We start from the raw sequence: 17,119 nt of genomic DNA on the forward strand, positions 1-17,119 counted from the left end.
TTGAAATACTTCTGTGGGCAAAAATAGATGACTGTAGATGAGCAATCAGCATAAATTATTTAAATTCATTACTTTTGTCAAGTTCTTGAATTACTATCATTAGAAGTGAAATTATATATCAATTGCAGGATGATCATAAAATATATTTGGCTCAAAGGCAACACAACAAGCTTCTTCAGAATTTCTGTCTTTAGTGGCACATCAAATCCGGCACAGCAGTACAAAAGAAAAGGCTGAAGCATTTGCAACATCTTCAGCCAGAAGTGCCAAGTGGATGATCCGCCTCTGCCTCCTCCAGAGGTCCCCAGTATCGCAGATGCCAGTCTTCAGCCAATCCGATTCACTCCACGTGATATCAAGAAACAGCTGAAGGCACTGGATACTGCAAAGGCTATGGGCCTTGACAATATTCCAGCAATAGTACTGAAGACTTGTGCTCCAGAACTTGCTGCGCTCCTAGCCAAGCTGTTCAAATACAGCTGCAACACTGGTATTTACCCAGCAATGTGGAAAATTGCCCAGGTATATTCTGTACACAAAAAGCAGGACATATCCAACTCGGCCTATTATCAGTTTATTCTCGATCATCAGTAAAGTGATGCAAGGGGTCATCAATAGTGCTATCAAGCGGCACTTGCTTAGCAATAACCTGCTCACTGACGCTCAGTTTGGGCTCTGGCAGGGTCACTCGGTTTCTGACCTCGTTACAGCCTTGGTTCAAATATGGACAGAAAGCTGAACTCCAGAGGTGAGGCGAGAGCTTTTTTTTGACGTCAAGGCAGTATTTGACTAAGTGTGGCATCAGGGAGCCATGGTAAAAGTGGAGCCAATGGGAATTGGTGAAAACTCTCCACTTGTTGGAGTCATGCCTAGCACAAAGGAAGATGATGTGATTGTTGGAGGCTAATCATCCCAGTCCCAGGACATCACTGCAGGAGTTCCTCAGGGTAGTACTGTAGGCCCAACCATCTTCAGCTGCTTCATCAATGAACTTCCTTCCACCATAAGGTCAGAAGTGGGAATGTTTGCTAATGATTGCACAATGTTCAGCAGTATTCGCAACTCCTCAGATACTGAAGCAGTCCATGTCCAAATACAGCAAGACCTGGGCAATATCCAGGCTTGGGCTGACAAGTGATCAGTAACATTCGCACCACACAAGTGCCAGGCAATGACCATCTCCAAAAAAAAAGAGAATCTAATCATCGCCCCAGTGGCATTACCATCATTGAATCCCCCACTATCAACATTCTGGGTATGACCATTGACCAGAAACTGAACTGACTAGCCATATAAATACTGTGCTTATGAGAGCAGGTCAGAGGCTCACCTCACCTCCTGACTCCCCAAAACCTGTCCACCATCTACATGGCACAAGTCAGGAGTGTGATGGAATACTCTCCAATTGCCTGAATTAGTACAGCTCCAATATCATTCAAGAAGTTTGACACCATCCAGGACAAAGTAGCCTACTTGATTGGCACCACATCCACAAACATTAACTCCCTTCACCACTGACGCATAGTGGCAGCAATGTGTACCATCTACAAGATGCACTGCAGAAACTCACCAAGGCTCCTTAGACAGCACTTTCCAAGCCCACGATCACTACCATCCAGGAGGACAAAGGCAGCAGATACATGGGAACACCACCACCTGGAAGTTCCCCTCCAAGCCACCCACCTTCCTGACTTGGAAATATATCGTCATTTCTTCACTGTCACTTGGTCAAAATCCTGGAATTCCCTCCCTAACAGCACTGTGGGTGTACCTACACCACAGGGACTGCAGCGGTTCAAGAAGGCAGCTCACCACCACCTTCTCAAGGGCAATTAGGGCTGGGCAATAAATGCTGGCCTAGCCAGTGACACCCTCACCCCATGAATGATTAAAAAAATACTCCAGATTACTGTTGAGATTTATTGGTGCTAAACCTTGGTGCAAATATTTTGTTTTATTTTGGCCTGTGGCAAGTTAGTTGAACTCTTTTGGGCTGGTGGCAGGGAAGGATTACAATTGCATCAACAGCTCCTGGGCTCAGGAGAGATGGGCTGGGAAGGATAAGAGTGAATGCTGGATCGTGTCGTCAAAAAGCGTGCTGACACCAATTTAGTACAGCCATGGGGCACACTATCAGAAGGGTGATAGAATTGTAACTTTGCATAATTATGGTATCATAGTGGTTTTGTCTCAGGACTAGTAATGCAAAGACATGTATTAGTGGTGCAGAGTATGAGAGTTCAAATCCCAGTTTGGTAGTTTAAGAATTTGAATTTAATTTATAAAATCTGGAAGTAATAAGCTACTACAGTACCAGTAAATGTGATCATGAAGCAGTCAGAATGTTGTGTAAACCCAACTGATTATTTAACTCACCCCCTTTGGGGAGGGAAACTAGTCGTCCTTACCCAATTTAACCTGTTGTGTGACTTTAGTCCCACCTGGTAACCTGCCTTCTGAAATGGTTTATGAAACTGCTGTAGGAAAGTAGGAATGAGGAATAACTGGATTTTGCCAGCATTGCGCACACTCCAAGAATTAATTAAATTCTTGGGGCCTGCAGAGGTCAAAATTTTGGTGTTGGGATTGATGGGGTGGGGTGGGGCGGGCGCATGGTGGTATGAAAAAATTTGAAATTTTCATTTTTTAATGTACACATTTATTTTACTATTGACATGCTATTGTTCAGAACAAGCGACAATGATACGTTTGACTGTGTGTTTTGAACTTTGCCATGTGTTGAAACAATCTAATAATAATGTTTGCATGCTTTCATGTTCTTGTTTACATTGGCAACAACATGCATACTTATTCTATGTATTTTAATAAAAGTTCTAGCTCTATAACCTTAAATAAAATATAATTTTCTAACTTGTCCCTATGTATTTTGCTTTAAGCAGCATGATACGTCTTAATTGCTCTTAGACATTTGATTAAGAATAAGACTTAAATGTGTGTACTTCCTATAGTTTTTCAACAAAAAAAGTTCACTTTCCTGAAAACTATTTCAGTATTAATTGAGAGTAAATCCAGTGTAGAAATTGCCTTGCTGGCAAGCACTATTATCACCACTAAGGGCTTCTCTGCATGCTTTCATAATATCCAGGTTATTTAAGGGTAGGTATGTCTATTGGCTGGCATGAAATTCGAAAGATACATTCAAATGCATTAAATTAATTTCAGTGACATCATTCATTCGTGTGCTGTGCCTGAATGCAAGTCCTTGGATCATTATCTGTTGATGCTTCATCCTTGAGCTACTTTTTTGGCAGTGGTGGTTTGCCTCTTCATTTCACTCTCAGGTGCAAGGTGAGCAGGCAGATACCAAGTCTACTTCGGTCGCAATGGGAAATTGAACCCGTGCTGTTGGTGTTATTCTGAACCAAACCCTAGCCACATAGCCAACTGAGCTAACTGACCCCTTCAGTGACTTGTTGCAATGAATTTAGTTTGGCACCTGATCATTAGCTGTTGTTTGACCTTGTACGTTTGTATGAGTGAAGAATTGAAAGATACCCATTTATTCTATGAGTCAGATACATAGAGTTATACAACACAGAGAAGACCCTTCAGCCCATCGTTTCCGTGCTGGCCATCATGCACCTATCCTTATCCCATTTTCTAGCACTTGGCCGGTAGCCCTGTATGCTGTGGCTTCTTACATGTTGTGAGGGTTCCTGCCTCTACCACCCCCTCAGGCGGTGTGTTTCAGATTCCAACCACCCTCTAGGTGAAAAAGCTTTTCCTCAAATCCCCTTATCTTAAATCTATGTCCCCTGGTTATTGACACCTCTGCTAAGGGAAAGTTCCTTCTATCTATACTATCCATGACTCTCATAATTTTGTATACCTCTATCAGCAACCCCCCTTGGCCTTCTCTGCTCTAAGGAAAACAACCCTAGCCTATCAAGTCTCTCTTCATAGCTGAACGCTCCAGCCTAGGCAACATCCTGGTGAATCTCCTCTGCACCCTCTCCAGTGCAATCGCATCCTTCTTATAATGTGGCAACCAGAACTGCACGCAGTATCCACCTATGGCCTAACCAGCATTTTATATAACTCCAACATAACCTCCCTGCTCTTATATTCTATACTTCGGCTAATAAAGGCAAGTATCCCATATGCTTTCTTAACTACCTTATCTACTTGTGCTGCTGCTTTCAGGGATCTATGGACATGTACACTAAGGTCCTTCTGATCCTCTTTACTTCCTAGGGTCCCACCATTCATTGTGTATTCCCTTGCTGTGTTAGTCCTCCCAAAATTCATCACTTCACACTTCTCAGGCTTAAATTCCATTTGCCACTGCTCTGCCCATCTTACCAGCCCACCTATATCGTCCTGTAATCGAAGGCTTTCCTCCTCACTGTTTACGACACCGCCAATTTTCATGCCATCTGCGAACTTACTGATCATACCTCCTATATTCACATCTAAATCACTGCAAGTTTTGTCGATTTGACAATATATTGCACTGAAATATTATGTAGTGTAAGTGCAGGTTGAGACAACATATCGTACCATGCTGACTTAACTGGAAGTTGTGTTAAAATCACCTCAAAGTTAATCATGAACATTTGTGAACTTTCTGCCCTCCTAAAAATTGCCTTGCTGGCAAGAAATATGTTCAATTACCAGTAGAGGTGATAACCTTTGCAGTTTACTTGCATGTCATTCAGGTGAAATGTTAAACCAAGACCCTGTCTGCCCCCTGGATGTAAAAGGTTTTGTGACACTATTTTAAAGAAGAATAGGGGAGTTATCCCATGTCCTGGTCAATCCTCAATTAACATCACCAAAACAGATGATCTGGTCATTATTACATTGCTGATTGTGGGAGCTTGTTGTGCTCAAATTGAGTGTTGCATTCCCTGTGTTACAACAGTGATTACACTTTGAAAGTATTCAATTGGCTGTAAGGTTCTTGGGACATCCTGTGGTCACGAAAGGTACAAAATAAATGCAAATCTTTTTTGTTGCTATTGGGGCAGTTGTTGGAGTGTTACAATTAATTTGGTATCTCATTGCTATGGAAAGGGAAAAATGCTACGTCCAGACCACTATCCAGTGATCCAAAAGTTTGTGTGTATGGACATTTGTGAGGGCAAAGTTGGGTTCAGCTATGATACTTTCCAAGGCGTCTAAACCTTAAGATCGTTTGAATGATCATTTGAGCAAGGGACTAGAAGTTACTGGAGATTTTGTATCCATTCTTCAGTCAAAGGCAGCACCTTTAGGGAGTTGGAAAGAGAAGCATGCAGGAAGGATTTTACAGACAAAAGTATGATTTTTGAAGTAGGTCCAATTAACTTTTAGTAAAGAGACACAGCCCCAATCAATATTTTGCTCAAAGCCTATTCTCAGAATGAAAATCGTATCTTTGTATGCTGAGTGATAAGCCAGAAAGTTGTGTCTGCAATTCCCCAACTGGCAAGTTTCTAAATTCAAGTATTCTTCTATGGAGTGTTGCCAAGTGCAGGCCACTTTATCCCCAGAAGATAAGTGGATGGGCTGGCGATAAGGGATAAGTCTAAAAGACCAGAGTTCTATTTCAATCTAGCTCAACCTCCAGCACAATTTTGGTAGTACTACTTCATTTGTTATATCTGGAAGTTGTGATAGCCATGTTCCTAAAATCAGTTTCTTGCTGATAGAGCAAAAAGTAAGATGATTCAGAACTGAATTTGAGGCTGGTAAAACATCCCACAGCAAGGTAGGTTGTACGTGAAGACTCTAAGGCACATGAAGCAGTAATTTTGCAGGAGGCCACAGGTGAAGTGGAGGCAGGCTTCAAGTGATGACCTGGCCACATTGTGAGAACTACCTGGTTTCACTTTGTGTACAAAGGGCCTTCCTCCCAAAGTGCCTTATGACCCAACATTTCCTCTCTTGGCTGTGAAATACTACCTGTCAAATGATCAATGTTTCATATATGTCATCTCAGCAGTTATTTAATGTTGAATTTTGTAGGTCATTGAAACATTTGATAGTAGTTTTGCTTTGCTTACACAGGGTGAATTGGTGACTGCATCAAAGGCAATCATTGAGAAGGAGTACCAGCCACGAGTAATTGTGAGCACTGCGCCAAATCCCTTTAATAAGCTGACAGACCGTGAACTTGATGAGTACCGCAAAGAAGTTGAACGCAAGCAGAAGGGGCCTGAAGGCAAGTTGCTAATAACCATTGTCAAAACCTGTTAATTTGTTTGTTTTAGGGTTAGTTATACTTTCAGTTAAATCTGATTTACTTCATTGCATTAAAATAGCCTGTTCATACTAAAATATATATAGCTTTCTTAATTAGAAATAAAATTTTAAAGTCATTCCATGCATGGTGCAATCAAACAGTTGTAGACTGTACATGTGCACTACATCTGATTAAAATGACACTTGGTACTTTTCAGCACTGTTATATCAAATGTAGACTTGTACACTTGTTCACAAAAAAAAGTTGAAAAGCTGTTTTGAATAGTCCTTATTTGCCTGGTCCCACCTTGACTTTTGGTCCCAATGGCAGCTGCTTCCTGTTTGTAGAAAGACATCAGATATATCTGATCTAGCAACTCTGAGGAAGAATCCATTTAGGAGTGAACTTTTAAGGACATGTGCTGCCAATGGACTTGCCAACAACTGGAATAATCTTTGGGGTATTACGAAGTAATTCAGATGTTTAGGATGAACGGGAGAAATTTGCCACCACTATTTTTTATTGAACTGAAGGAAGCACCAGTACATCAGGGCCAGGATTTTTAGGCTGGTGGGGTTTCCCTTCCTGCTATCTGAAGAGTCAAAGGGGAACATGTCCCTGTAGTGATTTCACGCTCCGAGTGGTAATTGGCTTGAGGAGGGACTTCCACCCCTCACTCGGGAAGAAATCCCATCTCAGAGAACTGCTGGACAATCTGGCCGGCAGCTGTCTAGTCCTTGTAGTGCTGGAACTGCAGTGGACAGGACCTCAGTCCCGGGACTCCAGGAAGCGGTCAGTTTGGGGATCTCAGGGAGGGGAGTGTAAGGGAGGCCTGGGAGTGGGGGTGTGTGTGGTGGGTGTAGTGTACAGTGGGGGATTGGGGTTTCGGCAGAGGGGCCAGGGTTAGGGGAGGTAGATCCTGTGGTCATTAGACCTTAGTGGAGGGGTGACTGGTTAAAAGAGGGCTGCTGATTAACCCTACCCCCATCCCCAAATTCCAGCTCAAGGCCTGAACCCAATTATTTTCGGGCTTTGCCCATACCTGGGAAACGGCCCTTAACTGGTCAATAATTGGCGACTTAAGGGCCTCAATTGGGGCAAGGGCGGGCCTCTCCCACCCCAGCGTAAAATTGCAAAGAGGTCAGGGCAGGTGGGAACCCAGAGGAAAGCTCATCTGAGGAACTTAACGCTCACCCCCCCCTCAGCCCACCCTCACCAGAAACAGTGTCCCCTCATTCTGGGCTCACCCATAAGAGGAAACATCATTTCCACGTCCACCTTGTCAAGACATTTATATATAGCAAAAAAAAAAGCAATGGTCCTAACACTGATTCTTGGAGAACATCACTGTCTACCAACCCCCAATCAGAAAAACAACCATCTACCATGGCTCACCGCTTTCTGTCCCTAAACCAATTTTTTATCCAATTGGCCACTCCAATTGCCACCCTCCCCCGCCCCCCCGCAACCCATATCTCGGGAAGATTGAAGGATTAAGGCTAGTCCTTCTGCTAACTCCACCCCTCACTTCTTTTTGCAACCTGGAATACAAGCCATCCAGATGTTTTTGAATTGTGACATTTGGACCAGTTTGGGACGTTTTTGTTTAATGTTATTACTGCCAAGGGTTAACAAAATTCAGCCAAGCAGAGATACCATAGTGTGCCCCCAAAGGTAGTTTTTAATTTGATGTCAGAAAAATGCTACGAGAACTATATGAAAAATCTTCCCTCTAGAGCTCTGAGTTGAAAGAGGTTTTCTTTTCCTCTCGTGAACAGCAGAGCAGTCATTAGTCGAGAAAAGGAAATGTCCAGCCTAGCAGAAGCTATGGCCATATCATTTTTTTCAAACATCATTTTTTTTCTCTGTCTAGCTATTGCAAGAGCTGAAGACTCAAACTGTTCCTTTGACCCCGCTGTAACTACACAGAATATATTTTAACGCTTCAACTATAATAAAAACAGAAAATGCTGGAAACACTTAGCAGGTCAGACAGCATTAGAGGAGGGAAATCCATTAGCAGCACAAACAGTGAGACATTGGGACAGAGAGCTTAAAACACCGAGACTTCAGGATGGAGAGGTTAGAACAGTGAGAGGAGAGCCGTGAGTTTGTTTGGAAAAAATGTGAACAATAATATCACAGGAAAGCTGTAAGTTGATTTGCTGGTGAGTAGCTGCTCTTAAGGAGAGTGTGTAAATAGCTGGAAATTAGAATAACATATATTTATAAATACATTTTTAGTGGTAAAGGTCTATTCTATTAAGGTTTAAATTAGTACAGTAAGCGGTGATAAGGAGAGGCACTAAATAAAATCTTTTTAAAAATTAAATAAATAACTAGTTAATTAAAACGCATTAAGGGTGCCAGTGCAGGTGATGTGTTGTGACTGCAGAATGTGGGTATTCTTGGATGTCAGTGTGATCCAGGACAAAGTTGTCTGCAGCTTGAGGAACTTCGGCTCAGAGTCATTGAGCTGGAGGCTGAGCTGCAGACACTGTGATACATCAGGGAGAGGGAAAGTTAACTTTCGAGGGGGAGTAAATAGGAATGAAGTGTTGGTAGGAGATAGTATAGTCAGGGGACACAGTTCTCTGCAGTCCTGAGTGAGAGTCCAGATGGTTTTGTTGCCTTCCCAGTGCCAGGGTTCAGGACATCTGGGAGAGGAATTTGCATAGGAGGGAGAGCTTCCACTTGTGGTCCACGTAGGTACCAATGACATAAGTAGGACTAGGAAGGAGGTTCTGCTGAGGGAGTATGAACAACTGGGGGCTAAATTCAAATGCAGAACCTCAAGGATAATAATCTCTGGATTATTACCTGAGCCACAAGCAAATTGGCATAGGGTAAATAAGATTAGAGATCTGAATGTGTGGCTCAAAGATTGGTATGGGAGAAATGGGTTTTGATTCATGGGGCACTGGCACCAGCACTGGGGAAAGTGGGAGCTGTACCGTTGGGACGGTCTTCACCTGAAATGTCCTGGGACCAGTGTCCTGGCGAATAGCATAACTAGTGCGGTAGAGAGGGCTTTAAACTAAATAGTGGGTGGAAGGGATCACGTGAGAGGAAATATAGTAAAGTGAAACAACAAAATAATAGATTAGGACAGCAATTTGTACCAATGCCAGAGAGTGACAAGAAAAGACAGAACATATATCCCTAAGAGTGCACCAGCAGATAAGACCAGAGATGGCAAAAATGGTTTAAAAAAAAGAGTTTAAGACCCTGCATTTGAAGGCACACAGCATTTGTAATAAGAGATGAATTGTTAGCACAGATAGAGGTAAATATGTATAACCTGATAGGCATTGCAGAGACATGGTTGAAAAGGTGACCAAGGCTGGGACCTAAATGTTGAGGGGTATTTGACGTATCAGAATGACAAAGCTAGGGAAAGCTGGCAGGGAGGCTCTGTTAATTAAGGATGGCATTGGTTCAGTACTGAGGGATGACCTTAGCTTGAAAGATCAGGATGTAGAATCAGTTTGGGTAGGTAAGAAATAGTAAAGGCAAGAGGTCACTTGTGGGAGTTGTTTATAAGCCTCCTAACAGTAGTTACACTGTAGGACAGAGCATACAGGAAGTAATAAATGAAAGGCACCACAATAATCATGAGTGACTTTTATCTACATGTAGATTGGGAGAATCAGATTGGCAAAGATAGCCAGGAGAATGAGTTCAGAGTGTTTTCGGGACAATGTCTTGGAGCAGTACGTTCCAGAGCCAACCAGGGAACAGACTAAGAGATCTGAAACAAAAACAGAAAATGCTGGAAAAGCTTAGGTCTAACAACATCTGTGGAGAGAAAAACAGAGTTAACGTTTTGAGTCCATATGACTACTTCAGAGCTCTGAAGTTTTTCCAGCATTTTCTGTTTTTGTTTCAGGAAACAGACTATCCTGGACCTGGTAATGTGTAAAGAGACAGGATTAATCAATAACCTCATGGTAAAGGAGCCTATAAGTGACAGCAATCACAACATGATATGAGTTTCATTTTCAGTTTGAAAGAGAAGTGTGTGCCCATAGCTAGTGTTTTAAACCCAAATAAAGGTAAATGAGAGTATGAAGGCAGAGCTGGCTATGGTGAACTGGGAAACTAGGTTAAAAGGTAAGAGAAGAGTTGCAGTGGCAGACTTTTAAGGAGATATTTAATAACTCTCAGCAAAGAATTATCCCAGTGAAATAGTAAAGTCCTTTAAGAAGGATGCATCATCCATGACTCAATAAAGAAGAATGGTATTAAATTGAAAGAAACATTGTACAAATCTGCAAATTATAGATGTGGATCAGAGGATTGGACAGACTTCAGGAACCATCAAAGACTGACTATAAAGATAATAGAGGCAGAAAGCAGAGTACAAGAAAAAACAAGCTAGTAATATAAAAACAGGATGAAATTTTCCGAGCCCGCTGGCAGCGGGTATGATGGGTGGCGTGCACGGAAGGTATGGCGTGACCTGCTTCACAACAGCGTGAAGGCAGGTTGCCATCACCTGCTCAGCCCGCTGACAGTGCGCCGCATTTCCCGTCAGCGGGGAGCCAATTTTAATATATTAGCATATAATTAAAAGGCCATCCCACCAGACTCTTGGAACCCCATCATATAATCCGTCCACGTCTGCAGAAAGCACGCCGACGTGTTTCACAGCAGCACGCAGGTGACGTGCACTTGGCAGTCTTTACTTTGGGCGAACTGAGGCGAGTGAGCAGCAGCGTTCTCCACAGCTCGCCCATTGTTTACAGGCCTTGGGGTGCCAGGTGGCGGGGGCAACTGATACCTGGCCCCAGAGGTGACTGCTGAGGTGGGGGGATGGTGTCCAGAGGCAAATGCTGGCCAGTCTCTGAGGCAACTGCTGAGGTGGGGGGTGAAGTGCTGCCCTGACGCTGCATCCCACGCCCAGGCAATCGAGTTGGGGGACAGGGTAAATGAGGGGAGTGGCCACGCATTAGGGACACCTGTATAAACTGACCATCCCTCTGCAGCTAAAACAGATCAGGCGCAGCCACAGTGATATGATTGGGGTCAGGCTCCTAGCCTGCCTGCTCATGCAAGCAACACGGAGGTACCAAAGGGCCACCAAGTGCTCCATACCTTACCACCCACCCCCCCCCCACAAAACCCCCCTGCACAGACTTGGACTGCACACGTTATACAATCTCCTCGCCAATGCTGGCCATGTAGCAGTCACTGCTGGATGTGCTCACAGCCCCTTGCAAGCTCAGCATCCTGGTTTGGACCAGTGTCCCCCATGTCACAGGTTAATAGGGCGGCCATGTAGCGCACTCATCTCTGGCCATCCGAGGGGCGACCAGGACTCTCCGGGAAGCATTAAGGGGCAGTCACACAGGGCCAGGAAAGGTGCTAAGCACAGCCATGATAACCATGTGTCTCTCTCTCTCTTTCATGCTGCAGGAGGACCGCGTCAGGATCATAGATCCTGATGGCCGACAGAGACTGCAGAAGACGGAGGAGAGAGCGACTGAAGCACCTGGCCGCGCAAAGGCAGCAGCAGCAAACTCATGAAGGGGCAGCAGGGATTTCCCGCACACGCTGCCCAGGAGCGACAGCGAGCCCTGGCTGGTCGGCGCCTACCGACATCCAGGGCCTATAGATATCGTCTGCCATTCCTGCAGATGACTGAGAACCAGTGTCGCTGATGACTGCGCATGTCTGGGGACCTGGTGGCTCATATCTGCCATTTACTGCAGGATTTGGCACCAAAGGGACATGGAGGGCATCCACTGCCAGTGGCTTCTTTCAGGGCTGTATACGTGACCTCTGTGGTATTTCACAATTCACCGCCCACAATTGCATCCATGAGGTCACAGGTTCCATCTTCTCCATGGCAGACAACTTTGTGCATTCCGCCCTGCACTGGGACAGCCAGGATGCAAGGGCCATTGGATTCGCCCTGATCTCAGGATTTCCACAGGTGCAGGATGTGATTGGCTACACACATGTGGCGCTCAGGTCTCAATTTCTATGCCAGTGGCTCCTTTCGGGGCTATATACGTGACCTCTGTGGGATTTCACAATTCGCCCCCCACAATTGCATCCATGAGGTCACAGGTTCCATCTTCTCCATGGCAGACAACTGTGCGTTCTGCCTGGGACCAGGACAGCCAGGATGCAAGGGCCATTGGATTCTCTCTGATCTCAGGATTCCCACAGGTTCAGGGTGCGATTGACTGCACTCATCTGGCGCTCAGGTCTCCACCGCTACACTCAGTGGACTTCATCAGCCGCAAGGGCTTCGACTCACTGAACGTACACCGCAAACGCATCCTGCAGGTATGGGCACAACGTCTACATCCTGAGTCGCTCACAGATCCCTGCAGTCTTCCAGGGTACACAGAGGCTGCAAGGTTGGTTCCTTGGGGACAAGGGCTACCTGCAGAGGCCGTGGCTGATATCTCCTGTGCGGCGGCCTCAGAGTGCAGCAGAGCACCGCTATAATGAGGCTCATGCAGCAGCTCGCAACTTGGTGGAACAGACCATCAGGATGTTGAGGATGAGGTTCCGGTGCCTGGAACAGTCTGGTGGAGCCCTGCAATACAGTCACGCATCGTCGTCGTCTGCTGCGCCCTTTACAATCTGGCGCTGCAATAGGGAGAGGAGGTGGGTGAGGAGGAGATGGAGGAGCTGCACATCTCCGATGAGGAGGAGGAGGATGCCAATGGGGATGAGGCTGAGGGGGTCCTCGGTGGTGGCGACAACGGGGATGATGCTCTCGCACTGGCTAGACTAAGCAGGCACGCTCGGGTGGCCCTCATAGTTGCCAGATTTGTGGAGGATGATGACGACATGCATTGAGATGTCCCTGTAGATCCTCACGTTGCAGTTGTGAACGTTTGACTCCAATCTGGCTTATCACAGCCTTTGTGAGAACGTTCCTGTCATGGAGATGCAGCGGAGGCCCTAATAGTCACTCGATCGCAGGAGGATGACGACAACATGTAGTGAGGATACTCCATAGGTCTTTACATAGCCTCTGAGAATGTCTCATTCCTGCCTGACCAAGGGCAGCTCGCTTGCGCTCCATGATCAGGGCCATCTCAGAGACGCAGCCATGAAACTTCAGACGCATCTGATGCTGTGTCCGCCTTCAGCACCTCAGCCCTTCAGGAGCTGGCACACAGCATCACTGGTCGCAGATGCTGGTGTGATGTGAGCCAGCCACACCTTAAAGATGCTGAGAGCACAGAAGAGTATGAGAGAACTCTGTGGCGCCTGCCCACAACATTCTGGCAGCAATGACTAGCACCACCGAGGTGCAGGCATCAGTAATGTTTCCAGGGAGTGAGGCTGGACCATCACTGTGGTCTGAAGGTTGCACAGAGCACAGGGAAGAGGCCCTGGACTGAGACTCCTGTCTTTTATCTTGTGAAGAAAGGTTTCACATCTGAGTGACAAGAATACTGCTCATTAGAACAGGCATGGTGACATTCGTAGGAGTTTATTGACAATAGTGAACAGTATCTACAAGTGATCAACACCCATGGCCAGGCTGTGCAACTACTTTTATCTAACTTTCCTAACCCTGCCGCTACGTCTTGGTGCTCCCCGGACACCCACAGCAGAGATGGAAGCTGCCTGCTGACTGTGACGCCCTGTCGGTGATGATTTTGGCGGGCGTCCTCTGGAGGGCCGAGACTTGGGCCCCAGCCTGCTTTCAGGGTCCTGCTGTGTGGCAGTGGCACCTTCCTCAGCCTGTGAAACTGGATCTGCGGAGGTCACAGGAAGATAGGATTCAGATGGGCTGGTTACTCCTAGATTCACCTGGGTGGATGGCCCCGGAGCATGCACCTGCTGATCCTCCTCCCTATGGGTGCCCGAGGTCCCCTGCCTGACTCCATGAGTAGAAGGGGTAGCTGGAGTGAGATCGTGCTGCCCAGCACCCCTCACATACACACTGTTGGAGGCCAACTATGGCACCAGTGATGGAGTTAAGCCCGCGCGACAGTGCAGGAGTGATGTCCTCAACCAAGGTCTCCATGGTGGCCACCAGCCTGCCAGTGTTGAGCTCAGTGCGTTGCAATGCCAGCACTATCACCTCAGTCTGAAGACGGACGGACTCCTCCATCGTGCCTTGCAATCTGAGGAATGCAGCGGACATCCCTTCCTGTTGTTCCCTAGTTTGCCTTTGCAGCTCCAGCAACTGGGACATGACTGAGTCCAGAGGCTCATCATCTGACTCGGACTTAGCAACATTCTGGTCTCCAGCAATCCTCCAAGTGCTGGGTACCTGGGCCTCCGCCTGCTGTGGATCAGAAAGTGCGATGTGCTCACCAGATTGTGATCCTGAGGCTACTCTAAAGCTAGGTCACACTGAGGTGTGTGTCTTTGCACTGGTGGAGGGTGTAGGTGACGGGACTTCAGGGAGGGTGCCTTCAGATTCCTCTTCAGAGGTTTCTTCAGAGCTTGATTGGAGGTCCTGGGTCATGGACTCTCTGGGCTGTTTGGCAGATGTGCCTGTGAAAGCAAGGGGAGATAATTATTGCATGGCAGTGGCCTGTGAAAGAGGACACATCACTCATGACATGGTTCTCTGATGGATGTTGCACTGCTGGATCCTCACTTGGTAGAGCAGCGCCAACCTCATCGTCAGCACAGGACCGGCCTCAGTCATTGCTGGCCATCTGGATGGCTGTTTTCGAATTCTGTCAGAACTTTGATTTCCGGCATCCCTCCACCTGTCTGCGCCCTTTCCCTCCTGCTGTGAGCCAGTTTGTCTTGCATGGATAGGGAGAGTGTATCCGGATTCTGGCCGTGCCTGTTGATAAGTGTGTCTGGCTTGTGTGGGTGGTGAGTGGTCCCGTGGATGGGATGACGGTGTATGTGAAAGAGTGAATGGTGATGTCTCTTGCACTGGCAGTGAGTGAGGGCCCTGTGGATGTGTGATGGGTTTGTGAGTGAGAGAGTTGGGAGTGATGAAAAGAGTGACTTACCCTGGTTGAATGGAGGAGATCATTCATCTTTTAGCAGTACTGGGTGGCTGTCGTCCTCTGCAGGCCGTTCGCATTGGCCACCGCTGCCACCGCCTCCCAAGCCGGGTTGGTGACATCCTGCGGCCAGAGCGGGAGTAGAGCAAACCCTGTCGGGCCTCCACGACATCCAGCTGTCACTCGAGGGACCCATCGTTGAAGTGGGAGCTGCAGTCTTTTTGCCTTTGCTGGCCATGTCTCCCGGACAGCGGTGGTGAGATGGTGGCGATGAACGCTTTGCTGGTGGCTGCCTTTTAAAGGTGGCCGGCGTGATGGCGAGTGGGCGAATGAGAGCCCGACCCCCCATGGAAACGGTGTATTTCCCTGGAATGCATAAATAATGAGGCGGGCTGGGGAAGATACAGCATGAAAACTCACCGTTTTTGTCAGCAGGTAGGACTCCATTTTACCCGCCCATTACCGCACTTAGTGCAATTCTGGGAAAATTCTGCCTAAGTCTTTCTAAAAGTTTTTGAATAGGAAAAGAGTAATGAAAGCTAGTGTTGGTCCTTTCGAGACTGAGTCTGGGGAATTGATAATAGAAAACATAGAAATGGCAGAATCCCTGCAAAGGAATATAGACAGGTTAAGTGAGTGGGCAAAGATTTGGCAGATGGAGTACAACATCGGTAAATATGAACTTGTCCATTTTGGCAGGAAGTATAGAAAAGCAGTATGCTATTTCAATGGAGAGAGATTGCAGAACTTGGTGTTTGAGGATCTGGGTGTCTTGGTGCATGAATCACAAAGTTAGCATCCAGGTACAGCAAGTGATTAGGGGGGCAAATGGAATGTTGGTGTTTATAGCTAGAGGAATGAAATATAAAAGTGGGGAAGCTTTGCTGTAGCTGTACAGGGCCTAGGTGAGACCACATCTGGAGTACTGTGTTCAGTTTTGGTCTCCTTATTTGAAAAAAGATATAGTTGCTTTAGAAGCAGTTTAAAGAAGGTTCACTCAACTTTTTCCTGGGATGAAGAGCATATCTTATGAAGAAAGTTGAACATCGGATAAGTCAGATCTAAATTCTGTTACTTTTTTTTAACTAACAGATAATAGAACTTGAAGAAATTAGCCTCATATTGACATTGTAGCAAAAGTAACTTGTTTGATGAAGAGTGGTCAGGTTAGTGAGTTGATCTCTGTCAAGCCCAGTATTCTGCTTAGCTTGAAGAGAGGAGAGGATGCCAGTAAGCGGGTGGGTCAACCTACCAGCTCAGTAGCTGGACTACCAATTCACTAGGCCACAATCTGCCATTCGGTGGTGAGGTGGGTGGAGGGTTTCTTGCCAGTGACTGCTCAGTCCCTAATCTTTTGTTCACTCTAGGAAGTTTGGGACCTTGTGGCTCGGTGTCTTATTTTGTTTAATAATGTTCCTGAGAAGTGCTTTGGGATGTTTTACTACATTAAAGGTGCTATATAAAACTAAGTTGTTGCTGATATGGATTTTCCTTTACTCATTTTAGGGGAGAGGAGAAAACAAAATCCTGGCGAAACATGACATTAGTATAATTCTGATAAGCATTTGACATGAGCAGAAATTTACTCATTTAACAACTGGTAGTACCTTTGGTGTAGAACCATCTTGTGGTTGGGATATGAAACCCATCTGACTCGCATGGGCACCAAGGGAATGACAAGGAGGCAGGTCCACCCCAGCTGGAACAGGGATTGAACCCCATGTTGTTGGCACCAATCTCAACCAGAATGGATGTCCAGCCAACTGAGTCACCGAGCCCCCCTAGGAGTCAGAGTTGCTGTGGCAACATACACTTTTACATGCATGTATGTTGTAGCCTGGAGCTATGGATACTGATAGTAGAGGCTCCAATTTATTTCCATCACGTCATCATCACATGGCTGACCAAGAATCTCTCCCTCTCTTATCGGCTACCATTGATTGTACGTTGGAAAGATTTACAAGTTGATACTCAACCTGTTTAG

The 17,119-nt window shown here is 46.1% G+C and overlaps 1 protein-coding gene across 8 annotated transcripts in view; it reads left to right on the top strand.

The window, feature by feature from the left end:
* add1 (adducin 1 (alpha)) overlaps positions 1–17,119 on the top strand; it is a 196,230-nt gene that overhangs the window by 166,693 nt on the left and 12,418 nt on the right. For all 8 annotated transcript variants that reach the window (XM_078561084.1, XM_078561049.1, XM_078561058.1 and 5 more), the window contains one exon: positions 6,013–6,166. In XM_078561084.1, coding sequence (XP_078417210.1) covers positions 6,013–6,166 — 154 coding nt within the window. The remainder of the gene's footprint in view (positions 1–6,012; positions 6,167–17,119) is intronic.

This window comes from Cetorhinus maximus, chromosome 2, assembly GCF_964194155.1.
Source record: "Cetorhinus maximus chromosome 2, sCetMax3.hap1.1, whole genome shotgun sequence".
Classification (NCBI taxonomy): domain Eukaryota; kingdom Metazoa; phylum Chordata; class Chondrichthyes; order Lamniformes; family Cetorhinidae; genus Cetorhinus; species Cetorhinus maximus.